At 38.2% G+C, this 25,282-nt stretch overlaps 1 protein-coding gene and 1 non-coding gene across 3 annotated transcripts in view; both read right to left on the bottom strand.

Annotated features, from left to right (window-relative positions):
- The window catches only part of rad50 (RAD50 homolog, double strand break repair protein), a 27,238-nt gene extending 10,833 nt beyond the window's left edge, over nucleotides 1-16,405 (bottom strand). The window contains exons 1-22 of one of the 2 annotated variants that reach the window (XM_067492184.1): nucleotides 16,316-16,405; nucleotides 15,355-15,488; nucleotides 15,039-15,122; nucleotides 13,350-13,501; nucleotides 13,054-13,239; nucleotides 12,653-12,857; nucleotides 11,805-11,933; nucleotides 10,266-10,431; nucleotides 9,010-9,068; nucleotides 8,309-8,443; nucleotides 7,866-8,072; nucleotides 6,865-7,047; nucleotides 6,432-6,589; nucleotides 6,161-6,336; nucleotides 5,390-5,627; nucleotides 3,602-3,791; nucleotides 3,392-3,518; nucleotides 2,688-2,881; nucleotides 1,254-1,364; nucleotides 885-977; nucleotides 536-649; nucleotides 72-199 (exon numbers count right to left, since the gene is read on the bottom strand). In XM_067492184.1, coding sequence (XP_067348285.1) covers nucleotides 72-199; nucleotides 536-649; nucleotides 885-977; nucleotides 1,254-1,364; nucleotides 2,688-2,881; nucleotides 3,392-3,518; nucleotides 3,602-3,791; nucleotides 5,390-5,627; nucleotides 6,161-6,336; nucleotides 6,432-6,589; nucleotides 6,865-7,047; nucleotides 7,866-8,072; nucleotides 8,309-8,443; nucleotides 9,010-9,068; nucleotides 10,266-10,431; nucleotides 11,805-11,933; nucleotides 12,653-12,857; nucleotides 13,054-13,239; nucleotides 13,350-13,501; nucleotides 15,039-15,122; nucleotides 15,355-15,483 — 3,164 coding nt within the window. In that variant the 5' untranslated portion in view covers nucleotides 15,484-15,488; nucleotides 16,316-16,405. Of the gene's footprint in view, nucleotides 1-71; nucleotides 200-535; nucleotides 650-884; nucleotides 978-1,253; nucleotides 1,365-2,687; nucleotides 2,882-3,391; nucleotides 3,519-3,601; nucleotides 3,792-5,389; nucleotides 5,628-6,160; nucleotides 6,337-6,431; nucleotides 6,590-6,864; nucleotides 7,048-7,865; nucleotides 8,073-8,308; nucleotides 8,444-9,009; nucleotides 9,069-10,265; nucleotides 10,432-11,804; nucleotides 11,934-12,652; nucleotides 12,858-13,053; nucleotides 13,254-13,349; nucleotides 13,502-15,038; nucleotides 15,123-15,354; nucleotides 15,489-16,315 lie in introns of those variants that run through there. The other variant, XM_067492185.1, reaches the window with a different exon arrangement.
- A 7,696-nt stretch (nucleotides 16,406-24,101) lies between these two features.
- trnal-uag (transfer RNA leucine (anticodon UAG)) lies at nucleotides 24,102-24,184 on the bottom strand. The gene has a single exon. It is a non-coding gene; the product is annotated as a tRNA-Leu (tRNA).
- Nucleotides 24,185-25,282: the final 1,098 nt, after the last annotated feature.

Here is a 25,282-nt window from a genome sequence, read left to right as displayed (position 1 = left end):
CTTCTGTCCCCTATCTTGCTGTTCCAATTCATTAATTTTACAAGTGGTTAAAAAGGATGTAGCACTCTTACTGGTGTAGCTGCGAGACTTGCATGTTCCCCATGTCTTTCATAAGAGCGTCACGTTTTCCTGCAACGTCCTTCAACTCCTCAACGCGCTTCCTCAAGGTCAGGTTGTCCTGCAACCAGCGCTCCTGAACCTAAAAAAAATTAGATGGATAAATGAACAAATGCATACATACATACATACATTTACACATTTGCAGGAGTAGGATTCATTTTACTAAGAGTTACAATTTCACCATAACTGCTCTTGCAATGTTTTATTCTTTAAAAAAATAAATTAACGCATGAAATAAGATCAATAAGCACTATTGATGAGTATAGATACTGGACCAATAAGAACCAACAACAGTTAAAGATACATACATATATTACAGTGTTTCACTGCTATAACCAGTACAACTGTGGATTGACTTAGGTACTAAAAAGAAAAAAAAAAAAACCTGAAGGACAAAGGTGACAGAAGGTCATGCCTTTTGAGTGTCTATGTCCTGACGGATGCTTCCCATTTCCTTGTTGACCTTCTCCTTATTCTTCTCTGCCTCGTGTAGCTGAGTGTTGGTTTCTTGAAGCTCAGCCTCTTTTAGCTGTAAAAAACAATAAAAACAATATGAAAAGCAAATACAGCTACAGAGATTTTACAGCTACTATCAAAAGGAAATAATGGCAGTGTTAAAAGTAAAGCTAAGCTGGTCGTTCAAGGTGAATGAAAATGTCATGTATTTATATTTCCTGATAACTGTATGTACAGCATGTAATGTCAATCAAAAATGACACATGGAAGAAAACAGATGCATCAAGTACAATAGGAAAAGATTTTACCTCTTTGTTTTCATCTTTGCCCTCATCAACATATGTGGTGATGTCTCTTTCCAATGTGGTGATCACCTTGACCCTTTCTTTAATGCCAGTAATCTATCAATGAGAAAGTATAAGAACTGTGACTAGATTACGATAAACAGACATTTAAAGAGTCATATTTTGCAGAGTAAGTTAAACACTGTGCTTGGTGCACAAACCCTTTGTAAAAATTTGTGTTATTTCAGTGAGAATCAGAACATGTGATGTGCTCAGTTGCTAAGCTGTTTTTTTAAACTATGAAAGAAAAAGTATTTTTTTTAAACTTGTTCTTCCTAAATAGCTCCACTTTCCAGCGCAGAGAAATACAGACAAAAGTGACAATGCATGCACCTTCTCCTGTCCTTCTTCCTGCCTGAGTCTCTTGCGCTCCACCAGCTCCTGCTTTTCCTGCTGCAGCTTCTCCAGAGCAGCAGACAAAGGGGAAAGTTGTTCTTTTGCTTCCTGGTTTGGCACATTAAGAGGAAAGAGGAAACATGCAATTGTTGTTCTTACTGTAAAAAAATTAATTAAATAAGAACGTCAAAAAAAGAAAACATGCAATTCGTTGGCTACGGTAAACAATGCAGCATAATATTTCATGTTCCTTATTTCTACTGTACGTGGCAGTAGAACTACAGTCCATCTACAAGATGACCGTGATTCAGTGCAACCTACACAAAGTGAAAATATATTAACATTATACTGCATGTTGTCAGGTCATAAAGTATGTGTGTCACACATTGGGTACGTATGCCAGCACAGTGAGTCTGAAATGAAACAACCAAGATGTGTTTAAACTGGAGATTGCTGGGTTTCATTTAAGGATTTATCATTTTCATTATTAGCTATTACAAAAATATTTACAAATAATCCCCTATTAAGATTGCTCTCTCTCTCTCTCTATTTTGCTGTGGCTGTTTATATTTAATAATGTTTTTTTTGGTATTTTTTGTCTGAATGGCAATACTCAGTATATGTCTTGGTGATTTCTACTGAGTGAGCTAAACGTACAGTTCCAAGCCAAATCCATATGTGACATGTTACCGACTAAAATTTATAGCCTATTTTAGTAAAATGTCTTTATTTGATTTAGTTTAGTTAATGGTGACTTTTTTGTCCAAACCAGAAACCAGATTCCTTGGACTCAAAACAGGGATTAAATGCATTGCAGTAACCAGATTACTGGAAATACTACTTTACTTTTTCATAGAAGAATAATCCACAGATTTTAACTGTACAATGTCAGAAGATGATGTTTCTGACTCTTTCTGTGTGTGTGTGTGTGTGCACACTCTCTCTTTCTCAGTGGAAAGACTTCGGAATGTGACCGTGTGTTAGTTTCAATTATAGACACCAGCCCGTTGTGTGTCATGATATTGTATGAGAGCTTGTGAGTGAGTAGGGCCACACAAGGCAGAGGGGTTGTGAGGTGTCATGGAGAGTGAGTGGAAAGATGAGACAGGGCCATGGGACACATCTAACTATATATTGGTATATACAGTATAGCCTCATTCTATGCCAAAATATATCCATATACAATTAAAGTTTGACTTAAGGCCCACACCCCAGTATTTGACCTACTGTTATTCCTCTAAATGTGATTAATTGGAGTCACTTGGTCAAGGCTGAAAACCATTGCTATACTTCTGAGACCCCTGAAACTGTGGGGCTGGGTATAAAGATGGCTGTACTCCTTACCTAATGCATTATTTGTAACAAAGCATGACTTTTTCATTTCATCTGTATGGTGGCATACAGAGTCAAAACAAAAGGACCCCAACATACCCTGATGTCCCTGGTTAATGTCTGTATTTCTGCGGTGAACTCAACACACTGCTCCTCCAGCTGTTGTTGTTTCTGCATATCACTGCTCAGTTGGAGTTTCTCTGCCTTTGTCTCATTAACAGCACTTTTCAGCATCTGAATCTGATCCTGCTGATCCTGGATCAGCTTCCGTTTTAACTCCATCTTGCTGGAGGCTTCAAGAACACAAATAAGCAAAGACAAAGGGAAAAAGAAATTAGAATTGCTTTAATTCTCACTTCTATCCTGATCATCACAAGTCAATCTGAAGCTGTGTGATAACAGCTGTGTGTAGAAGTATTTATTATCACAGATGATCAAAATTTATTCTTTTCAGGAAAACTTTTAAATAGTGTGTCGAATGAAACGCACAGAAAAATAACAATAAAAAAGTGCTTTGATATCAGTATCTATTATTGAGTCTTGTAAAAACTAAATTTAGGATATTCATTCATGAAAACAGAAATAGATTGTGTTAGCGTCAATTGGGTTTCACTGATAGCAAGTTGGAAACCACAAATTTAATGAAATCAAAACTATGATATTCAATTGCACTTTTACATAAGGTTAAAGACCTTCTACACAAAAAAGCTTTGTATATAATCTACTGTTCAAAAGACAATAAAGATGTAAAAAAAAAAATGAATTTCCCCCTGAATGGGTGCACTTGCGTAATGGTGTCTTACTGGTGTCTAGCTTGTGCTGAGTTTCTTGTTTCTCCTGACTGACTTGCTGAATAGTTCTGGTATAGTCTACTCCCTGGAGTTTTGTTGCCTGCTGAGCTATTTTCCTCTCCACCTCTTTAAGGTCCATCTGGAAAGAAAAGAAATACAGTAAGGTACATAAAGACGCGAGCAAATACATTTCCAGGTCTGGGACAGAGAAGAGGATTGTACCAGGTATCTGTCCATGAGAGATATATCTTGAAGGCAGGCCTTGGCCGTTTCCTCCTCTGACATTATGGTACCAAGCAGAGTCTCCTGCTCCTCCACTTCTTCCTTCAGCCTCTCAATGTCTCTGTTTACAGTCTGTAGTTGGTTTTTCAGCTCAGGCAAGTCTTTTTCCTGAAGCTGTACAATTGACTGCCTGGGGTGGGGGACAGATATACTATGAGGAGAGGCTAAGAGTCATTGCAGTTATTCAGGCAACAGAACAGATGTGTGCTTGGATGTACTGTATTATATCGTGCATTTGAACCATCTCTAACTGTCTTAAACCATCAGTATAACTTCTGCTATTGTCAGTACATAGATTTGGCTGAGCTAGTGTTCTACAATAGTAAAATATTTTCTAGATGCTCTCTGATTGGCCAATTTGGGTTTTTGCTTCCTATTATGTAAATGCAACATTGTTTGTTTACTTGAGCTTAACAATCACACAGGTTCATTGCCAGAAATTCTGTCAATGACATAAGTTTGAGTTTCTCTTATTTGCGTGTAGGTCCAATTTTGTATGCACGTCTCAACACATATACTAATAATTGTGAGGTTATTCCCAGGTCATGAAAATCAGGCTACTAATCAGCGATAGAAACTCCAGCTCCATCTAGTGGAGCACATGTCATACAACTTGGTCACTATTTATTTGAGGTTCTCTTTTATGATGTATTATGGAACTATTAGTAATATAAAAATGCAAACAAATGAATAAATTATTTTACCCTATTTTCTCTACAAGCTGCACTGCTTCAATAATGCAGCAGATGAAAGCAGAATATCTATTTTTGGTGTGATAGTCTCTACTGTTCCTTTATGTTATGAGTGTGTGAGTGTATGAATACATTATCGATCATCTTGGCAATTATATTTGAGTGTTTTAATTTATCGTTAAACATGGGTGTCCTTCTGTAACAGTATTGCCAACTCCTCAGTAAGGAAAGTAGCAATTAGCTGTCCTAAAAGTCATGGAATGATGTCATCGTCTAATTTGCATAATTGACCACGTGCATGTAATTGTGATAGACGCTGCAGGAGAGAGGTATAAGTTGTGGCAAAGACAAAAAGTGAGTAAAAAAAACAAAACAAACAAAAAAATCCCTAAATATGTTTGTAGATCTACAGGTAAACTTCTGTCAATTCTTGTTTTTTTTTTTTTTATGTCACAATTCCAACCCTCCTCCTCTATCTGGGCTTGGGACTGGCAAAAGTGATCCAAAAGACAAACTCTGGCAAAGATTTTTTTCTCTTTTTGTTTTATTTTAATTTTTTTGTGCAGTGATTTGTTTTAGACAAACAAAACTTTACATTTAAATCCTGCCCTGGCTTACAGTCAGTTACACGTGACAGCGGGGGGTGAACATTTTCTACTCTGACTGGAGGGGCTGCACGAGGACTGGGCTGCCTGTAAGCACTTTGGGATGCGGGAGGGGTCTACGGCAGCAATGCTGCTCCTTGAGAAGAGTAAGAACGATGCGTGCTTTCACGTGAGGGTCTCCAATAACGCCAGAAAATGTGACCTGATTTGCTAGATTTGATATTTGCTTTTTTGAAAAAGAGTTGCTAGAGGGGTTGGCAACACTGATCCCTAAAGAAGCTGATACTCATGTTGCCAGTTATAAAAATATGTAATTCTCTTTCTAATTCAATGATCTAAAAAGCGTTTTCAGTGAATCATTTGATATTTAAACAAAACCCTAACCGAAAACACATGTCATGTTTTAACGCAATCGCTTTATTTCACTCTACCTAACAGGTCTGAGAGCCATCATATCCTCTTTCTTCCTCTCCTTCTTCTTCAGGTCCTGCTCTGTGTTTTTCAACTTGTCTGGCACCAGGCGTAGTTTGGACTGCATATCGCTGATAACCTCTTGTAGATCCGACTCTGAAGGGAACGTCCGCTGGCACACGGGACAGCAGGGCTCTTGCTCCTCTGTCAGCTGGCTGATGAACTGGGTATACACCGCTGTGGCACCAGCTAGCATGGCTGTACACACACATACACACACACACACACCATTGGAGCAAGACAAAATAAGCTTATCAATTACCACTTCTATCACTGTGATAAAAACTACAAGATTAAGAAGCAATGGACCTGACTTTTTGTAAGGCTGTTTGTTACTGCATGTACACACTGTACAAGGCTTCAACCAACTAAAATACCTCTTAGTAGTTTTACTCCAAACACATAGCTCAACCGCTAAATACAACAAAAGGCTATTACAAGGTTTATATGGGATTATGGTGCTTTGTGTAAGATCATCACTGGCAGGGATATTGTCACATTATTTTATGAACACATTTTACATACATTTAAATGTGCAATTTGTAACAAAAAGTAGAAACTATGCACATTACAAATATATTTCCATTCGATTTGTTCACAAAGAGATTTAGTGCATAGCAAGGGAAAAACTGCTTTTCCTAGAGAGATCCCAGTGAAAAGGTAGCAGGAAATGAAGAAAGACAGAACAACAGTTCCACCCTCCTCCTTCTACTTTATCTTTCAACGTTCACCTCTTTGTTTGGATACTTTCTCCAGATCTTCCTGCAGCTTGCTCAGGTCCTGCTCCAAATCCTGATTGCCACACAGATTAAAGAACCTCTCTTCATCACTGGCTAACTGCTGCTCCTTCCTACGCAGTTCAGTAGCAATGTGGCTTTTTTTCTGCTCACTTGATGCCAGATCTTTACTAAGAAAAATAAAAATCACAACATAACACTAACATGTGCCACAGGCAAATCACTTCAGAATCATTTTCTTTTATTGCACATATATCTTACTAACTTGAGTTTGGCAAGTCTATCTCGGGTATTGTTAATTTCCTTAGACTTGCTGTAGATCCAGTCCTCCAGCTCTCTCTTGTTGGGAAAGTGGCCCAGTAAAGACACCAGATCCTCACTGTGACGGGACTTAATCTTACGTACTTGCTCCTCCTTTTCTGTCTGGAGAAACGAGAGAAGACAGACAAGAGGAGGGAAAGGGAAGGGAAAGAACGTCAGAGAAAGGAAATATGACAGCAGTCAGTAAGGAAAGAGATGAAACAAAAGCAGAGAGAAGATGAACAAACACGGTTCAATTACCAAAAGGGTCACTCAGATTTCTTTAGGAAGGAATGAGCAAGAGACAAAGAAAGGAAAACAGTATAGTAGTGTACTTTGTCTTTCGGATTCTAGTTCTTGACCATTGTGACAACAGGCAAAAGTTGAATATTCAACACCTTGTCTTTTTTCAGCATTTCCATTTGTGTGCTTGCGGTGGTGTGTGTGTTCAGCGTCGCCATCTCTTGGTCGAGCTGCCTCTGTGCACGATCCAGTTCAGCCTTTTCCCTCTGTAGCTCCAAGACCTCAGCCTTCAGCTCCTCCACATTGGAGTTCTGCACTGCGCTCTGCAGCTCGCGCTCCTGTAGAGGAAAACACACACACACACAAAAGTACTTAGTTATTTGTTTTTTTTAAATAATTGGTCAAAATTTCATTCTTTCGATACGATTTCAAAAGGAGAAGACAAACACAATCTGCTTAAGCTATAAGCTTCACGTCTCTATTTAACACACCTATTAAACATTAAATGTTCTGGCAGAAAAAGTAAGAGTTGTTTAAAAACTAACCAAAGTCAGTAGTTAGCAAACCTGGAATTCAATCTATAAGAGAGCAGTAGTGATGTAGTTTGAAGCCACACGAAGCATCTGCAGATGACTCAGAAAATGAGATAAACTAAGATCAAGACTTTTGGATTTTGGAAGTAATCCAGTTTGGATATTCATGAGGCTGCAGTTTGTCATACTGAATGAGTCTACATCTGGAATAAAATATGATTAATTTGGAAGATTACTGTTACATTACAAGATCAGAAGAAGTTTTTTTAAAACCAAATAATGTAAGAAAATACTACCCTTTTCTTGCCACTGTATACTGTGATAAATACTGTAAAATACATAAATATGTGCACACACACAAAAGAAGAAATCCATATGAACGAGGCTGCTTTAATGTTCCTTAAAAAAAATTGCGTGAAACAAAGAAACATTTCGATTCACATCTATAACAGTATTTTAGCTGAGAAAAAGAAAAGGGCCTGACTTAAAGAAAGCATAAGAAAAGCAAATGTGCAGTTTTTATATTGACTAAAAAATAAAAAAACAAAAAAAACTTATTTATTTAGCTAACCACTTTCGCACACCTAAGACAACATTTTCATATCCATTAATTGCATACTCACCGCTTTAGCTAGGTCATTCTCCAGTTGCTGCAGTCGACTGGACGAACCCTCCAGCCTCTGCAGCTCTACTCTGACGTTCCTCAGCTCTTGCTGCTTCTTTCCCTGCAGGTCCCTCTTCAGCTCCACGGTTCTCTCCAGGCGAGTCTTTTTATCTCTCATTTCATCAATGGACTGTTGCTTCTGCTGCTCTTTTTCTTGCAGGTCTGTCTGAACGGACAGAATAATACGAGAAGCAATCGGTTATGAACAGCACATTTATTCATGACTGACTGAAAATATAATAAAACTCTATATGAACACAGCTGTTTAATAGCATAAGATGAAATAATAGCATAAATACCAGTGGTGCAAAATCAGCTCTAAATCAGTCCTGGTGCTGTTAGTTAAACCATAACATTTACACTGTGTAACACAAGGTTTAAATAAAAATTTGGATTTCTTACCAAAACCTGAGTGACTGTATCTTTTTCCTGCTCTAGTCTTTGAGTGACGAGACGATGGAAGCTCTGAAGCTGATGAGTGGCAAACGGCGGCCGATCATAACCCTCCATCTCCAGAAAAGATGACAAAGAACGAACCTAAAAAGGAGATGAGAGCAACCATATACATGTTTAAAACTATATATGTTCTTTTTGTCGTAAATAGTTGTTTTTATATCCTTAGAAAAATATTTTATACGTTTAGATCAGGGGTCACCAACTTGGTGCCCGTGGACCACATGAGTCGCCTGCAGGCCTGTTCTAGAAATAGTTCACCATTGAGCCACTTACCAGTGAGCTGCATCTAATTTTTTTGTTGCTAGTCTTTTTTAAAATCACATTTGATAGTTATTGTGAAAAATACAACATTATCAGTGTCTTCACATAGATGAATCATTAATTTAATTAATGTAATTAAATATTAATAATAACAACATATAATTAAAGGTACATTTTGCAAATTTGTCATTTCAAAAGTGTGTATTAAACTGGTAGCCCTTCACATTAATCGGTACCCAAGAAGTAGCTCTCAGTTTCAAAAAGGTTGGTGACCCCTGTTTTAGATTATATTTTTTTAAACTTCATCTAACAAATACTTTGACCCACAAGAAATTATAATAACACCATCCAGCTTCCATGGAACGAGAGCTAGATGTCCCCCTCACCTGGGTGTCACGGTTCTTGATGTTTTGAGTGTGGCGGTCTGCCTCGAGCTGAAGACGGCCTGGAATAAAGAAAGTAGAAGCAGCCAATTTAGTCCACAATGATCTCCATCCACCTGATAGTATATACACTCCATTTTTCTAAATAAATACAATTTCAGTTTAGATATTTCAATAAAAGAACTGCCCCCAAGGTTCAAATAATTTAAGTTCTAAGGATGTTTTCACAAAAGCATTATAGGCATTAAACTAGTCTTACTTTTGCCCTTGGATTAGTCAAAGGCTTGGATAGAAAAATGTCAATAAAACAAAGACATAAAATGAACTAAGTATATACCATTATTGGCACTAGGTGGTTTTAATGTTGACAGGGGTCAGCATGGGAAAATCTAATGCAGACATTATAGCTTAGTATAAAGAAGGGATATATTTTTGAGTAATAAAAGGCCGAAATCACAGGGGTAAAATGTGGAAACTAAACACCAAGAGCTGCAGTTATGACCTGGTAACTAAAACATCTGAGGAAAAAAAAAATGCATAACTCTCCGTTTTTGCTTTTAATACAGTTTTAATGTAACATCTGTAGTGGCAAAGATGGAAAGACTTGACCAGACTCTCCAACCCACCGCCCCTATATGTCAGCAGGGGTATTTTTTTTAAAAGATCTTTAATGATATATTAAGGTATGAATCCAGGTATTGTTGACTGCTTTGATTTACAGGTGAGAAGAGATGTGGCACAGAAGAAGAGGAAGCACAGAATAAAAACAAAAGTGTGAAATAGAAGCTAATTCAATAATTGTCTTTATTGATTGCAAACATTGTCATCAGTTCTTAAAGAAACAAACTTATCAGAAAAATTGATACTTTAATTCTAACTAGAAACTTCCAACTTTAACTTTACGTTATAACCCGTATGATTCTGGCCTCTTATTACCTAAATATTATCATTTGTATATGGCTTTATAACTTTATTTTCAACAGTACCCTGCAAGTTTACACTCTTCACTAAATTTTCACAGTATAAGTTACCTGTCATTATTGAATACTTGAAAGGTAAACAAGTCCAATTTAGTTGTACTTAAGATAGTCAAACACTAGAAAGCTGTGTGCCATTGATTTTAAACATCAATATATAAGCAGTGGTCCAAGTTTCTTTTAGAAAGTGGCTCTGAGCAGTTTATGATATTTGCTTCATGTATAAAGGTTTAAAAAGTACATTTGCTACCCCGATGGGTACAAGTGTGCAGGTGTTTGTACCTTGTTCTACCAAGAGATCAGCCTTGACTCTGTTCAGTCTCTGACACTCCCGCCCAGCTCTCTCCAGATCCTTCTGGCACTCTATAAGCCTCCGCTCCTTTTCCCTCACGGTCCTTTGGTGGTTTTGGTAAAGGTCCTGCAGCTGCTCGTCTGAACCTTGAAACACCTACCACATACACAGTTCACTGGCTTAGAGACTCAATAGAGGCTCAATAGGAACAGCTCAGCAAAATGTATAAAATTTATACAAAGTTACAGCGTTAAAAAATAAAATCTGAAAAAACAAAAAAACATGATAGATGTGCAGATGTCTGCATAAAGGAACATTACATTGTTTCAAGTGCATCTAAATTAAAAAGAAACAATATCACCAGCAACAAAATTTGAATATAATGCTGCAAAATTCATATTTATATACTCTAAAAACAAGGACCCTTTTCTGGGTCATAGAGCTTCACTCTAGCTCCACTTTTCTATTTCAGTGCATTCCCAGGGGGAAGAGAACTACAACAAGAACTAGTCCTTTAGTAACATAAAATTATGTGGTTTGTCACTTCAACACACATCCAATTTTGAACTGTTCAAATTTAAACCAAGACATGTTATTACGTGTAATAATTCAGGGTAATTTTTAATATTTTATCACAGGGGACGTGTACTTTTTCACCCATATAATTTTATTTTAACTCATTATTACATAGTCCTTGACCATTTTTGTTACTTCTGATGATGAAAGAGCATTTCTACTAGATGAATATGCATAATAATAATAATAATATTATTAATATTATTATTATTATTATTATTAATATACATTTGCTTACACTGAAATTGCATGCAAGAGGATGCAAACCTAACCCTAAAACTAGAGTGGGGCGCGAACCTCACTCTACCAACTGAGCCACTGCCGCCCCCGCACAAAGTTTGCATCCCTATAATTAGCTATAATTAAGTAATTGATATCTAATTAAATAAAAATAGTACTAGCTGCATGTGCATTGAGTATTGTAAGTAAGTTGATGTCTTTTACTCTTTTTGACGTTCCATAATAAGAGCATGCAAACTTTTGCAACCAACTGTAGATCAACACAAAAAAAACATACTGAGTCACTATAGTCACGCAAAAATAAATAGATTCAGTCATATCTGCAAAGCTCCAGATGGAGATGAGAAATACCTGGCAGCTGAAGCTTCAGACAGTAAAACAGCTTCTTATCAGTGCAGGCCAGTGATGAACTGGCTGGTCATTAGAGAATTACGACAACCCCATTTGCCATCTGCAGTCTTTCTTTGAGCTTCCCATTTAGGATAGAAAGGCATACGGAGTGGAGTCTGGAGTTCTATTAAGCAGCTGTTTAGCGCCACAAAACCACAGACAGACAAGTGGGCAGACTTGCTGTTTTTCTGCATTTTACCTTCATCATCCTTAACAGGTTTTTCATTTTCCCTCAACTTTTCAGCCATGTGTTGCATCCACAATCAGTGGTATCTGTGAAAGATCTGATAAGATATGTTGTGCATCACATATTATTACGTTACCTGTTCCATTGTTTCCTCCAGCTCCCTGTTGTCTTCCTCCATCTGCTTCTTCCTGCTTTCTAAAGCTTTAATGTCATTATCCAGCTTCATCACTTTTCCCAGTTTTGTGTCAATATCCATCAGTCGATTCTGAAAATAAATATCATAAGGCACTTTAGTGCTATACTTATAACAGGGCAACAGGTTTTACTATATGTTTAGTTTTATTCATCTCACATCCATTGAAAAATATGTCAAATACCTAAAAATTCTCAATCAAATATATTTACTAATTCAAAATAACATCCTTAAATTCTGTCTGTGCCATCTTTACGGGAGAAAGCATAGAAGCCTAAATTATACATTGACTAGAAGTTAAACACCTCTCAAATCTTAATACGGTACCGTGTTTGGCAGTAAGACTGGAATTCAGATTGTTATCTACAAGTTGGGAACAGTTTGTCTAGTCTCAAACTCTTTCAACAGCATGACAATGAGCCCAAATGTACAGCCAGTCACAAAGACCAATCCCCAGAGACAAAAAGAACAAGGACTCCTGCAATAGATTGATCAGCCCCAAAAGAGCAGTGACCTCAACATCATGATGTTAGTCAGGAATTACATGAAGGGTAAAAAGACAGTGAGACACAGAAGATCTGTGGAAAGTTCTACAAGATACTTGGAACTATTTGCCAACTAGCTTTACAAAACTTTGTGTGCCGTTTTAAAAATACAGTGGCATTACACTAATATGAATTTATGATTTTCTGTTTAAAGTTGACTAGTAGATAAAAATCTTCATGACTGAAGCTCACTTTACTTTTAGTGTCTAAGAATTGCACACAGTATCAACAAACACATCTACTGACCTCAAGTGGATCAATCTGGCTTTCTATTTGTTGGACGTTGTCTCTAGAGGCCATCAGTTGAGCTTCCTTGGTGGCCACTGTTTCTCTGATCTGCTGGGCTTTCTCCTTGTTCTGCTTCAAATAACGCAGCTCTACCTGACACTCTTTAACGGTTTGGTTCTGTGTAAGACGCAGCTGACGCATCGTCTCCAGAGCTTTGATATACCTGGAAGAGAGACAAACACCAGTATTTCTCCAAAAATGGTAACATCTGAATAGTGTATGAACCTTAATATTCAGACTCAGGTGCAAATATGTTTGTTAGGTTTGTTTTTACATAATTAAATGCTTTTTCATTCAAGAAAATAAAGAAATAAACATATTAAGAAATAGTCAAACATGTAAGTATGTGTTGGCTTTACTTAGTTGCAGCGAAGATGGAGTCAAACTTGTCTTTAAGTGCTTTGCCCTCACTAAGTGGCCAGTTAGACTCTTCTTGGTGACAGAAGATGACATGGTTCAGCACAGGCTTTGATACACCCAATGCAGAAATCATCTCCCGGTCCAGATCTCCACACTTTGATGACATGCTCACCTTCTCGCCATCTCTGAATGAGAAAATCTGTAATATTATCTCATTTATCAGTACTGAACAAAATTTGATATGAAAAAAAAAAAAGAAAAGAAAAAGGTAAAGTCACTCGAGATGACAGCCTACTTTATTCTGGTGATGACTTGCTCCAAACTTTTAAAGGACAATGTTTTTCCCTTCTGTGTGCAAGACATAGAGCGTTGTATAGTGACTCTCTCTCTGTTGACATCTGTGAACATGAGTTTAATCTGTGCTCGTACATCCGTCTCATGGGCGTCCTGGAAGTCAATCAGCATAAATGTACTTCAACAAAACAGCCTGAGAAATGCTTATCTAACAAGGACCTGAAGTAGAGGCTTTGGTACATTTAAACGTTCCAGACACATCTTTAACAAACACAGAGAATATTTCATGGGATAATTTCGTTGATTTTCTAAATAAACCATATCGTGCCAATCCCAAAGAGACACTCAAACCAACAACAGGTCTCTTCCACTTATGGTTTCTGACTGGTGTGTCAGCCTGCAGCCTGGATTAGCCTGCTTGTCTGTGCTGTGTGACCTGAGATATTGCCTAAAAGCTATTAAAGAAAATAAAACATCAGCTACACATCTGGCACCACTTGGTGACCACCACTTCCATAACACTTGGTTGTAAAAAAATTTAAATAAATATTTTTTTCCAAACGTTGCAACAACAGATAAAAGGGACCATAACTGTGCATGCATGTCCAATGTAAAATGGCATGATCAAGTGCTCGAGCATGAAGAATAATGTAACATGTCAAGTGGGCTGCTGTGTTATGCTGATGCATTTTATATTGGTTTCTGGACAACGTTTTTGATATTATTAGGATTCTACTAGCAGGGAGAACACAAATATAATAATGAGCTTGTTGTGATGCTTAAGTTTCATTTAAAGTAGTGGTCTTGTCTGTGCTATAAGGATTATAATTACAGTCGTGGCAAAAAATATCGGCACCCTGGCAATTCTGTCAGAAGATGCAACCCTCGTCTCTGAAAATTGTTCCAATTGCAAAAGTTTCGGTATTTATGTGCTTATTGTTTTTGTTTGCACCTGAACAACTGCCGCCCCCCAAAAAAGAAGACAAGTCAAACAATAAAAATTCACTCGAAGATGCACTGGACAAAATTATTGGCACCTTTCACTTAAAAATTGGTAGCACCCCCTTTGGAAATATAGCTGAAATCAGTCGCCTCCTGTAACTATGAATGAGTTTCTGACACCTCTCTACCGGAATTTTTGACCACTGGTCTTTTTCAAACTGCCCCATGTCATTCAGATTTTTAAGGACACCTTCTCCCAACTGCTGATTTGAGGTGTTCTATGGGACACCGGAGATCTGGACCCATTGCTGGCCATTTTGGAACTCTCCCGCGCTTTGTTCTGAACCATTTCTGAGTGCTTTCTGAAGTGTGTTTCGGGTCATTGTCCTGCTGGAAGACCACTGGTTGAGATGCAGCTTTGTGACACTGTCCACTATGTTGGCCCCAAACTTCTTTGGTAAGCAGAAAAGCAACCCCAAATCCTCTATGCTGATTACTATGTTGCACACACCTGTTACTTGCCACAGGTGGGTGTAAATACAAGTGACAGGAGCATCACATGCTTGAAAAGCACATCATTTTGTCAAGGTGAAATAATTTTATCCAGTCCACTTCTGAGTGCTGTGGGAATTTTTATCAAATTTGACTTTTCTTCTCTGTTTCTTTATGTTGTTCCAGTGCAAACAAAAACAATAAGCACGTGAAATCCAAAACATTCAATGTTACCAATGCAGGAAAGTGAACACACCTTTGGATCGTGAACAAAAGCACCCCCTTTAGATCCAGGGGGAAGTTCTCCCGATGTTGCATACTTAAGGCACTCAATAATAGTCTGAAAACACACAAAGACAAAGTCATTCTGTACAACTTATACTATGTGAAATATGCACTTTCCATTTCATCCAGTTTTTGGCAGTTCATGCAAAATTTAACAAAGATAAACCATCAGTGGAGCCAGCCTAATCCCAGTGCACGTGTCATCTCAAAGAAATACTGTGAAGCTGGTTCATTCTCTACAGGTCACACTTCAGAGTCAACTTTTGCACTCAGACATGCTCTCATACCGTTTTCCCTGCTCCATTGGGTCCAACCAGCACAGTCAGAGGAGAGAAGAAAGAGATGACTTGTTTGTCTTTATCCTCAACCCCAAAGCTCCTCACCCCTAGGATGCTCATCTTGTCTATCTTTGACATTTTTGCTTTTTGGAAGAGACATGCAACGACAAAGACAAAACACTGTGAGATCATCTGCACACAGGAAACACATCACTCTAGTCAAATGAAACGAGATGAATCAACAACTGTTTTCATGATCTTGCTTAGTCAGTATATTAGAAAGAATGACAGAAAAAATATGTCGTTTTGTGCTCTGAGCCTCGGATATCAGGATAATTTTTTTTTTTTTTTTTTTTTTTTACAGTTTTCTAATGTTTCATGAAAGTTTTTGACAGACATCATCAGTGAGATAAGCAGGCTGGTTTACTAAGAGCCTATGAGGTGATCAGGTCCACAAAAGTCTCTCATGAAACGTGCGTCTACAGTAACAGCAGCGGCTGGAAAAGTAATGAGCAAACATGTTGATTATCTAAAAAAACAAAACAAAAAAAACAAAAAAATACGTGACCTTGACACAGTTTGCAGCGCACACTGCGTGATACATATGAGATCGAAACACACATGATCCCGTTCTTGCAGCTGATTCCGCCTGTGGAGCTTACTTTAAGTATAGCATGTGGCAGCCTTATGATTTCTTAACTATGTGTAAAATACAACAGTTGCGGCTCCAACGTCTTGGCTACAAGACTTAATTCATTGTAAGGTGTTGATCTTATCTGGGAAGCCAGTGCTACACGCTGTCAACTCAACATGCTAACTCTCCGCTAGCTAACAACTTGCTGTGCTACTTTACGACGTTCACGCGACAGCGAAACCCCGTTCAGCATAGTGCAACTCCCTAAAAACAACCTAATAATGTGTCGCTGAAAGCAAATCTTTACAGCCACGTCGAAACATTCCCTGAACTTACCTCAGTTTGTTGTTATGGTTGTGCAGCTCAGACTCTTCTCTCTTTTCGCGCTGTGGGAAATATGACGTGAGCGACGTCTTCCGCCTTCCGGGAGTGGGAACGTCGACATAGAACGTGGAAGCATAGAACGACAATTCCCACTTGAGAAATGAAAGGAGAGTCACATAATAGGATGACAGTGATTTTGTTCTCATTTGATTATGCTTCAGTTATACCTTTGTGATTGATCACTGCTTTGCTACAGCTGCTCTCTGCTTCAAAACAAAGAAAAAAATACCCATCAAAAAAAGCAAAGAAGCACAAAAAATTGACAACAAACAGCTGTGGTATGCAGTGCTATAAATGAGTGAGCTGTGATGATACAATGACATAAATCATGATTATGATGAAAGTAAAAAGTTTGATATGACAAAACTGACAGTTCATCATAAAGTCTGGTTGTGATAAATGAGACATGAGAGTAAAGAGTCAAGTCTCTAATTTGCCAACAGACCACCTCATGAAGTCTATACACTGGTCCACAAAACCATCTGTCGGGTGCCAGTTTTCCATGACTTACTGTCAGATGGGTTGACGTCTACTTTGATACAACTCAACTCAAGTATTGAAATAAGAGACGTGATTGGAGAACACACATCTCACGGTGACACTGGACTTTACAGAGTTTGGAGACCAAAGGACAATTGAAATGGAAACTAAAGTACAATTAAAACCTGATCTCTAAGCCGAGAGGAGTCACAAAACTATACCACACAATAACTTTTGTCAATGATTCTTCCTCCTTTTGGATTCTTCTCAAGAAAGGGAAGAAAATAAGAGGTCGTTTGGGGGCAGGCCCAGGCTTCACATCAATCCCAGGGAGCAGAAAAAAAAGCCAAAACCAGAAAAGTGGCAGCTGACCTGCAAAATACACATGATGTGCTTGTGATGGCCACAGTCACACAGGGCATTATTCTTTTACATCACTCTCCCACTTCATTAGTTGGCTGTTTCACAGGTAGGTTTGCTTCTCTAAACAGGTGTATTTCATTTGGAATAACCTTTCAACAAATTAAATTACACTTTCCCCGATTTAGAATTCATTACAGTGTTTAAATAGGGTGCACACATTTTTACAATGTGGCTAACTAAAATGCTGAAGCCACCTGCTTGGACTGAACCACATCTTTTGATTGGTGGTGATTTAGGTTTAGTTAGTTTTCACTTTGTATTAGATGTAATTATTGTGTCTGCATTGTGGATAAATTAAACTGCTTTTTCCTTAACAATTGGTGGCAATGGTGGGAACATCCAGTGGACGACATTTTCTTTCGCCTATATTTTAATTTCTTACGTATGAAAAAATGAAGAGAAAGAACAAGAATGGTGGAGGAAAAAAGCAGGAAAACCTTGAGTCCTTTTAGTATTGCATCCTGGGGAGAGAATTCACCTTGGAGACTGCTCATGACGCTCTTCAATGGGTCGAGAGGATGAAGGAGGCAAATGGGAGGGTGACCAGGTGGTGCCTGGCTCTGCAGCCTGTCTGTTTCAACATTCAGCAAGGACAATCATTCAGCTGACTACTTCTCTCGAGGTTATGAGATTCCTGAAGCCTGTGATGGCCACAGTCACACCGGTGGCTTGTTAAAAAAAATAAAAAATAAAATCTTTGATGAAGGAACATTTGTGATAACTGAATGTGCATTGAACGTTATGTTGATGCAACAACAACAACTTTGTTTTACTCTTTTTTTTGCCAATTGAAATTTACAGGATGAAAACCTTTGCACAAGTTGAACAATTGAAAACCTTATTAAAGTTATTTTGGCAACATCGTAGAAGGACAAAAAGATTTGACATACCTTAATTACTCATCTTCAAACTTCTTCAAACATTATGCCTGTGTTTATATATACATGCAGCGTGGGTCATTCATGTGCTTCAAATAGTTTTTGGACAACAATTGCAGCTCCAGTTATCGCCATGTTTTCAGGTTTGACAGTCACATAACAGTTATGTCTATCTATATTAAATCTAAGTTGATGGGTTTGTGATGATGAGACAAACATGAAGCACATCCAACCCTTGTCCACAAGAAAGATGGTTGTTATAGTGCATCTTCTTTACAGTTGTTCACGTCAAAAACATTTACCACAAGGGGACAGTGTTTCCCTGTGGAGAATCCCAATGCCTCTCGGCACACATTTCTTTTGCGGTGACACTACTAGTGAGGCTGTTAGTGAGGTATCAGGAGCCACTTTGATGGAGGCGAAATGCCTTTTCTGTTTAATTCAGTATTAAACACAATACATATAAAACACATTTCCTTTGTTTATATAACAAATCACAATGGATCACAAGCTGCACAATAGTACTTACTATGTAATAGTGCACTTGATAGAGAAGATATTCCAGCATAAACCAAAACAGATGGTATGAGTAAGAGCATAATACTTGCAGAAAATAGTGTGTGTGTGTTGGGTGGTCCACAGGGACCTGCAGGACTGGTGTTCACCACCTGCAGCTAACCCTCTAAAAACCTTGGAACTTCTGCTCTGTTCACACACACACACAGACACACAGACACACAGACATGTAGACAGACAGACAGACACACACACACACACGCACACACACACACACAAACTCCTACAAACAGCCCTTCCGCTTTCAGCCCACTGATTCAGTCTGTCTGTGTTATCAGCCCACTGACTCACTGTGCCTCAGTCTGTCCAGCTCATGGCCCTCTTTCTATTTTCATCCTGTCCTGACATGAAAATGCCATGACCTTGTGTCTTGTGTTGGACCACTGGAGGTATATGTGTATGTGTGTGTTATTCTGTCCATGTGTTGTGTGAAAACCTAATCCCAAATGCCTAATGAAATTGGTTTACTTAGTCTGACGGATGAACTGGGAACTAACCGGTTTTATCACGCTTGTCATTAATGGATAATAAATTAGGATAGTGACTAAGGGTTGAGTAGAAAGAGCTGATGTGGAGAAGAGACAATGAGAAAAAGCAGTAAGGGGATAAAATCAGGGCAGTGACATAAAGTATCAGCAGCTAGAAAAGCAGTGTTTTTTTTCTGAAAAAATACATAAGATCATCTGGACTGACAGAGTTCATCAGTTGTAAACATGGTCATCGATCTTTTATACCGGAAATGTCAAATTTTGCCAACTTTAAAATTTTTTTTAACAACAATTGCCAATATGTTTCTTTTAATCCTAAAAAAACTCTTTGGTTGGTAAATTGTCCTAAAAGCCCCCCCCACACTCCTTTTTGAGACAGTTGCTTTTGCAAATTGCTGGACTTCTAACCCATCGCATACTCTGAGTAGATTACACCGTGGTCTGACTGTCTGGGTGGAGGAGGCTGTCTCCTCCACAAAGCACTTCGGTTCATAGGGATAAGAAAAAAAAAAAACTTAAAATAACTACTTTCCTTGGCACAAATATGAACAAATGATCTCCTACAATTTTTATTAATAGCAAGCTATTACATTAAATGTGTATAATAGTATAATTTTCAGGTAAAACTAAATTACATGCCTGTTACTATGAGATTAAATACAAGACAGTCAATGTACCTATTGCTTGTCTCATTCTTATGTAAAATTTTGGATTTTTGTCATCTCACATGAACTGAAACAAAATCCTTTGACTTACCCAGGAGGATTCTTTTGCCCACTTTTAGTGTGTTCTTCAATAAGGACCTTGTTCTTTGTTTTCATGCATGGCTACACATATTCACTCAGTTATTCATTCAGTTTGGGTCAATAAGGCGGCCAAGGACATGACTGATGAGTGTTAGATGTTATGTGAAAATAAAAACAGATTGCACCTGGTGTGTACTGTTCCTATGTGTTTACCTTTCCCAGAATGCTGCTCGATAATTTAACAGCTAATAATATTTGATATATTACAAATTCTCCTTTTTTCTACGTATTTTCATGTAGAGTTGTCCGAGGTAAATTTTAAAGCTTAGTATAAATGAAATACCTCATTGTAACTGTTTCTAATAATTACAACTGAAAGTAAAGTGTGGCACAAATAAAATAAATACATGCTATTTCGGACAATACTTTTAGTTTTAAGACTGAGAAGAAACATTTAGAGTAGTGCACACTTTAACCTCTTTCTGCACACCCAGACAATCAATATGTCACACAACCACACCATGGACACTTTAAAAGACACAGTCAGAAGTATTTGAAGGATTATCATGTCTTGCAAGTGATACTGTAGTAAGTTTCCTTCCAATCTTCGGTGGCATTTTGCAACAGCTATCAATGCCTTTAGAAATGCTCAGGTACGCCCTGTTTTTCACGACTAGTCAGGTCCAGGCTATATGTTATGATACTAAAAGAAATCATGGGTGGACTAAATATGCACTGGAATTCAAAAGTAAATTGTATGGCGTTACTGAAGTGGACATTTCGGTGAAAAATTCAATGGCCTGAGAAACGGAAGAAAATGGCAAAAGGTTTTATGAGAGAATGCAAATGTGATCATGTGCAGTGGGTGTACTGACTGTCAAATGATGCCAAATAATGCCACGCTTCCCAATTTCAACCCAAGTGATTTCTTTTTGTTTGTGTCCTTCAATATGTCACTGGCACACAAACGAATCCAAATCGAAAAACTGAACAATAACCACATTAGTTCTTGTTGGAGCATTTGTTTTGCTCTGCATAGCAATTGCACACACATCAAGCTAGCATGCATGAAAAAACCTGGGATTTGGATATGAATAGTAATAAGGTCACTGAAGTATCTTTCTGTTTATGTCTCTGTTTGTCCAATTGCCAGTTTGCGCCTATATATTTCTCGGTTTAAATCATGCTGCACTATCTCAACTATGTAAAATCCACATAAAGTGTATTGACATGCATCAAAACAGGGCTTTTGAAGTTTCTAGGCTTCTTTGTTTGGGCAAGTGTGGGTGGAATTGCTTTAAATACCAAAAATGTTTCTTCTTGGTAATGTACTTAATGTAACTGTAGATGAACACAGCCAAATATGTCAGTAATAGTTATTACACTGAGTATAACATCAGCCCAATGAACCAAGAGCACATTGGGCAATAAAAAGCAACACTGATGGAAACTCACTAGGTTTATAGGCAGTTACTGTAATAATGATTAATGTATGTGACTAATTAAAATGTTGAAATGGATTTTAACGTTGACTGGGGGTTCGCATCACTCTAGTTAATTACTGGTAGAAATGGTCTGATTATGGGTTTTGTTTTTCTGAGTATGTTAAAACATGACAGAAAATGTAAAAATCAATGTGGTGATTGAATTTTTAGGTGGTCATCAGACACTACTGTGTAGGCAATGCAAGTGTGGAAGTTTCTTAATTCAGATACTCTCAATATGCTTGACTCTTCTTCTTTTCCTTTCGGCTGTTCCCTTTCAGAGGTCCCCAAAGCGAACTATGTGCCTCCATCTAACCCTGTCCTCTGCATCCTCTTCTCTCACACCAACTAACTTCATGTCCTCTCTCACTACATCCATAAATCTCCTCTTTGGTCTTCCTCTAGACCTCCTGCCTGGCAGCTCCAACCTCAGCATCCTTCTACTGATATATTCACTGTCTGTCCTCTGAACATGTCCAAACCACCTCATGCTGGCCTTTCTGACTTTATCTCCAAAACATCTAACATGAGCTGTCCCTCTGATGTCTCCTGTCCATCCTCGTCACCTCCAGCTCTGCCTCCTGTCTTTTCTTCAGTGTCACTGTCTCTAAGCCGAACAACATTGCTGGTCTCACCACCGTCTTGAACACCTCTGCTTTTATTCTTGCTGATACTCTTTTAACACACAACACACCTGACACTTTTCTCCACCTGTTCCAACCTGCTTTCACACACCACTCTAAATATGCTTGTGAATCATCAGCATATACTAAAACTGACACTGTTCTATTAATCAGAGTGGCATAATGTAAATGGAAAATACTAAGGTCCCAGGACTTGATCCCTGCAGAACTCTATATTTATATAAAAAAAAAAAACAATGGCACAGACCGTTCTAACAGAAGTAGAACAGTTTACTTACAATAGTCAGATGCTAAAATTAGACTTTTTAAAACTGTGATTGTGTTGCTGAGATAAAAAAAAAAATTCTCATTTAGCATTAGGTGCATAAAAGACGTTCTACAGTTTCTCATTTATCTTAAATTGTCTATACTTGGGAATAAATTGCAATTTTGAGATTGGCCAGTATTTGTGCAGTTTAAATGTAGAGCGAAAGAGAGAGAGAGAGAGGGTGAACACAGTCAGGAGAGCTATTGTTTAAATGGTCTAAGCAGACTTAATCACAGAAAACCAGTGACAGCAGAACATGGCCATGTGCAGGACCTGGTAATGAGAGATAAATTAACCTCCCACTGCTGAGGTGTAGTGGTGTCAGGAGATCCATGGCATTGATGGCAAAACAGCGGGCAAATGGACCATGGCAACAAAGAAAAGTTTGGATGGAGCAGGAGGGAGAGGACAGAGAAAAGGAGAAACAGAAGGGAAGCAAAAAATCAGAATCTGCTTTGAAAAATCTTTGTAACGTGTTTTTACGTGATTTATGTGATGTGGTTTCATTTCATTGGCCTATTACACTAGTACCAATTATTTTGTAAAACATAATTTCAATTGTTATCCTTACCTGTAAGGCAGGTGAAAACCTGCAGCGCAAAGAATATGCATTTACCATTTCAGCATTAAAAGTACTTATACACGCTGTAGTGTATGCAGTTGAATTGTTAATTTAACACTGGGCTGAATAGGTTAAACTGAAAATGATCATGTCCAACGTCATTCTCATTCCAGAGTAAACAGGACATCATCAATGAAATGTATGAAACACGGTACTGATTCTTCAGCAAAAGGAGCAATCAAGCAGGAAAAGTAAAGCAGGGGCACAATTATCAGTAAGTGGCAGCGTGACTGGGCTATTGGACAAACAGGTCAACATCTCTACATGTTTCAGAATAAGTGGGAAATCTGAGGATAATGGGAAGAAACACAGACAGGATTAGGGCACACGCGACTAAACAAGACATAACATTTGACAGGTAATCACCCATCTGGTCTGTGTGAATTCGGCAAAATTCATTGAATTTTAGCTCTTGCAGCCTGAAAACACCGAAACATGGATGTATTGAGCAGATGCTCCAGAGCCCAGTGCTAGGATCTTTTGCCATATTGGTTTTTTTTTTTCTTTCTTTCCACCTTATCTCTGCAGCGAGCTCTTCCCCACACTTTGATGGAACTTGTATGATGGAAAAGGAGCTGATGCGTGAAATCGGGCGAGGCGAATTTTGCCAAGTGAGATCACTCAGACAGCCAGCTAGACACGCAGCAATTACCATGAGCGAGCAAGGTGAGTCTGCTTTCTGAGATAAATCACTCGTCTTTTCTTAGAGTTTTTGATAGGATTCGTTTGTTTGTTGCGGAACTGTTCGGTTCTAACAATGACAACATCAAAATGGGTGCAGAGTCAAATAAACCTGAACATTATGCAGGTAGAAGCAAGTGTGAATCCTTTTCTGTGCAACTGATAAAACACACAGTATATTAAACAAGGATTTAAACATATGCTTGGTCTCTACTTACTCCTGAATGTTGACCTCAGGAGGATCATATGAACAATGAACATTATGGAAAAAATTATTTTTTAGTTTTTTTAAATTGTGGGGCAGCATGTTGATGGCACATTTATCACTCCTGGGTTTGCACTAGATAAGTCACATTAGTATATAGCCAGCACTGACCTTATGGTCCATGGACAACAAAGTTAAAGTTACTGTCAGAAGTGGGATTTGAACCCACGCCTCCAGGGGAGACTGCGACCTAAACGCAGCGCCTTAGACCACTCGGCCATCCTGACATGTGGATGGAACTTTACCAGAACAGAGAACACTGGAGATATTGTAAGTGAAGTTAACCGTTTTGTGTTCATTCTCCAACAGGGTGTATGCTGCACAGGCTTGGATTTAAAGTTGTGTGGATTTAGGCTGAGCTGCAAAGCCTTCCTGAAAAAAAAAGAAAAAAAAAGCATGCAATAGTTTGTGAAGTGGGAAGCAACTACTGTGTGGTAAATGTGTCACTGTGTGCACCAAAGAGCAAGAGGAACAGAAACCCTGAATACACGGTGCACCAAGCACAAATTAATCAATTCCTTTTAGAAATTAAAATTCATAGGAAGGCCATGAAATTTTCAAATCATTTCAAAACAGGTCCTGGTGTCCTGCCAGGCTGCCACAGCTAGATCGCGACTAGATCAAAAGTGTTCCTTAGTTCTCTGAACCTTTGAAATCTACCAGCTGCTATACACTAGAAACATCTCTGAGACGACTGAACACAGTCTTTAAAGTAGAAAAAAAAACAAAAAAAGATAGTTAAACTAAACTACAGACACTGTAGCATATTGAGCGTAAGTATAAATTCATATTAAATCTCTGTGAAAGTTAGTTTAAAAGAACAGAATTTTTCATAAACATAGTCACTTTTCTTTTGGACTTGTGACATTAGTCGGGATAGAAAATTATTGGAAAAGACTTTGAAAATAAAACACCTTGCTGTGTATATAACACATAATTTGACAGTTAAAAGGTGAATAATGGGGGTTAAACGAGAACTACAGCATGATTTTATTTTGTCTTCCTGAGAAGTTTACAATGCTTTTTGAAATGAAAAATGCTTTGTTTTTGAAGCTTTTATTCTTTTGCACTGTTGAGCCTGAGAAGTCTACGTGCCTTTCTTCTTTTCTAAAGCAAAGAAATCCGCTGCCAGAGAATGCTCACACTAAACCTCACTGCAGTGGCCAATCACACTACAATTTTGCAACAGTGTGCGTGAAGTTCGTCACTTCACGAGAGATGATAACTCAAATACACACTGTGGGCTGTGACATAAGAAATTTGAACGTGGCTTAAAAGCAAGTCTGGCCTCCTGGTGAAGAACTGCCTTCAGAAACCTGATACTT

The sequence above is a fragment of the Channa argus genome, chromosome 22 (genome assembly GCF_033026475.1).
Source record: "Channa argus isolate prfri chromosome 22, Channa argus male v1.0, whole genome shotgun sequence".
Classification (NCBI taxonomy): Eukaryota; Metazoa; Chordata; class Actinopteri; order Anabantiformes; family Channidae; genus Channa; species Channa argus.
This window is presented reverse-complemented; position numbering and strand designations above follow the sequence as displayed.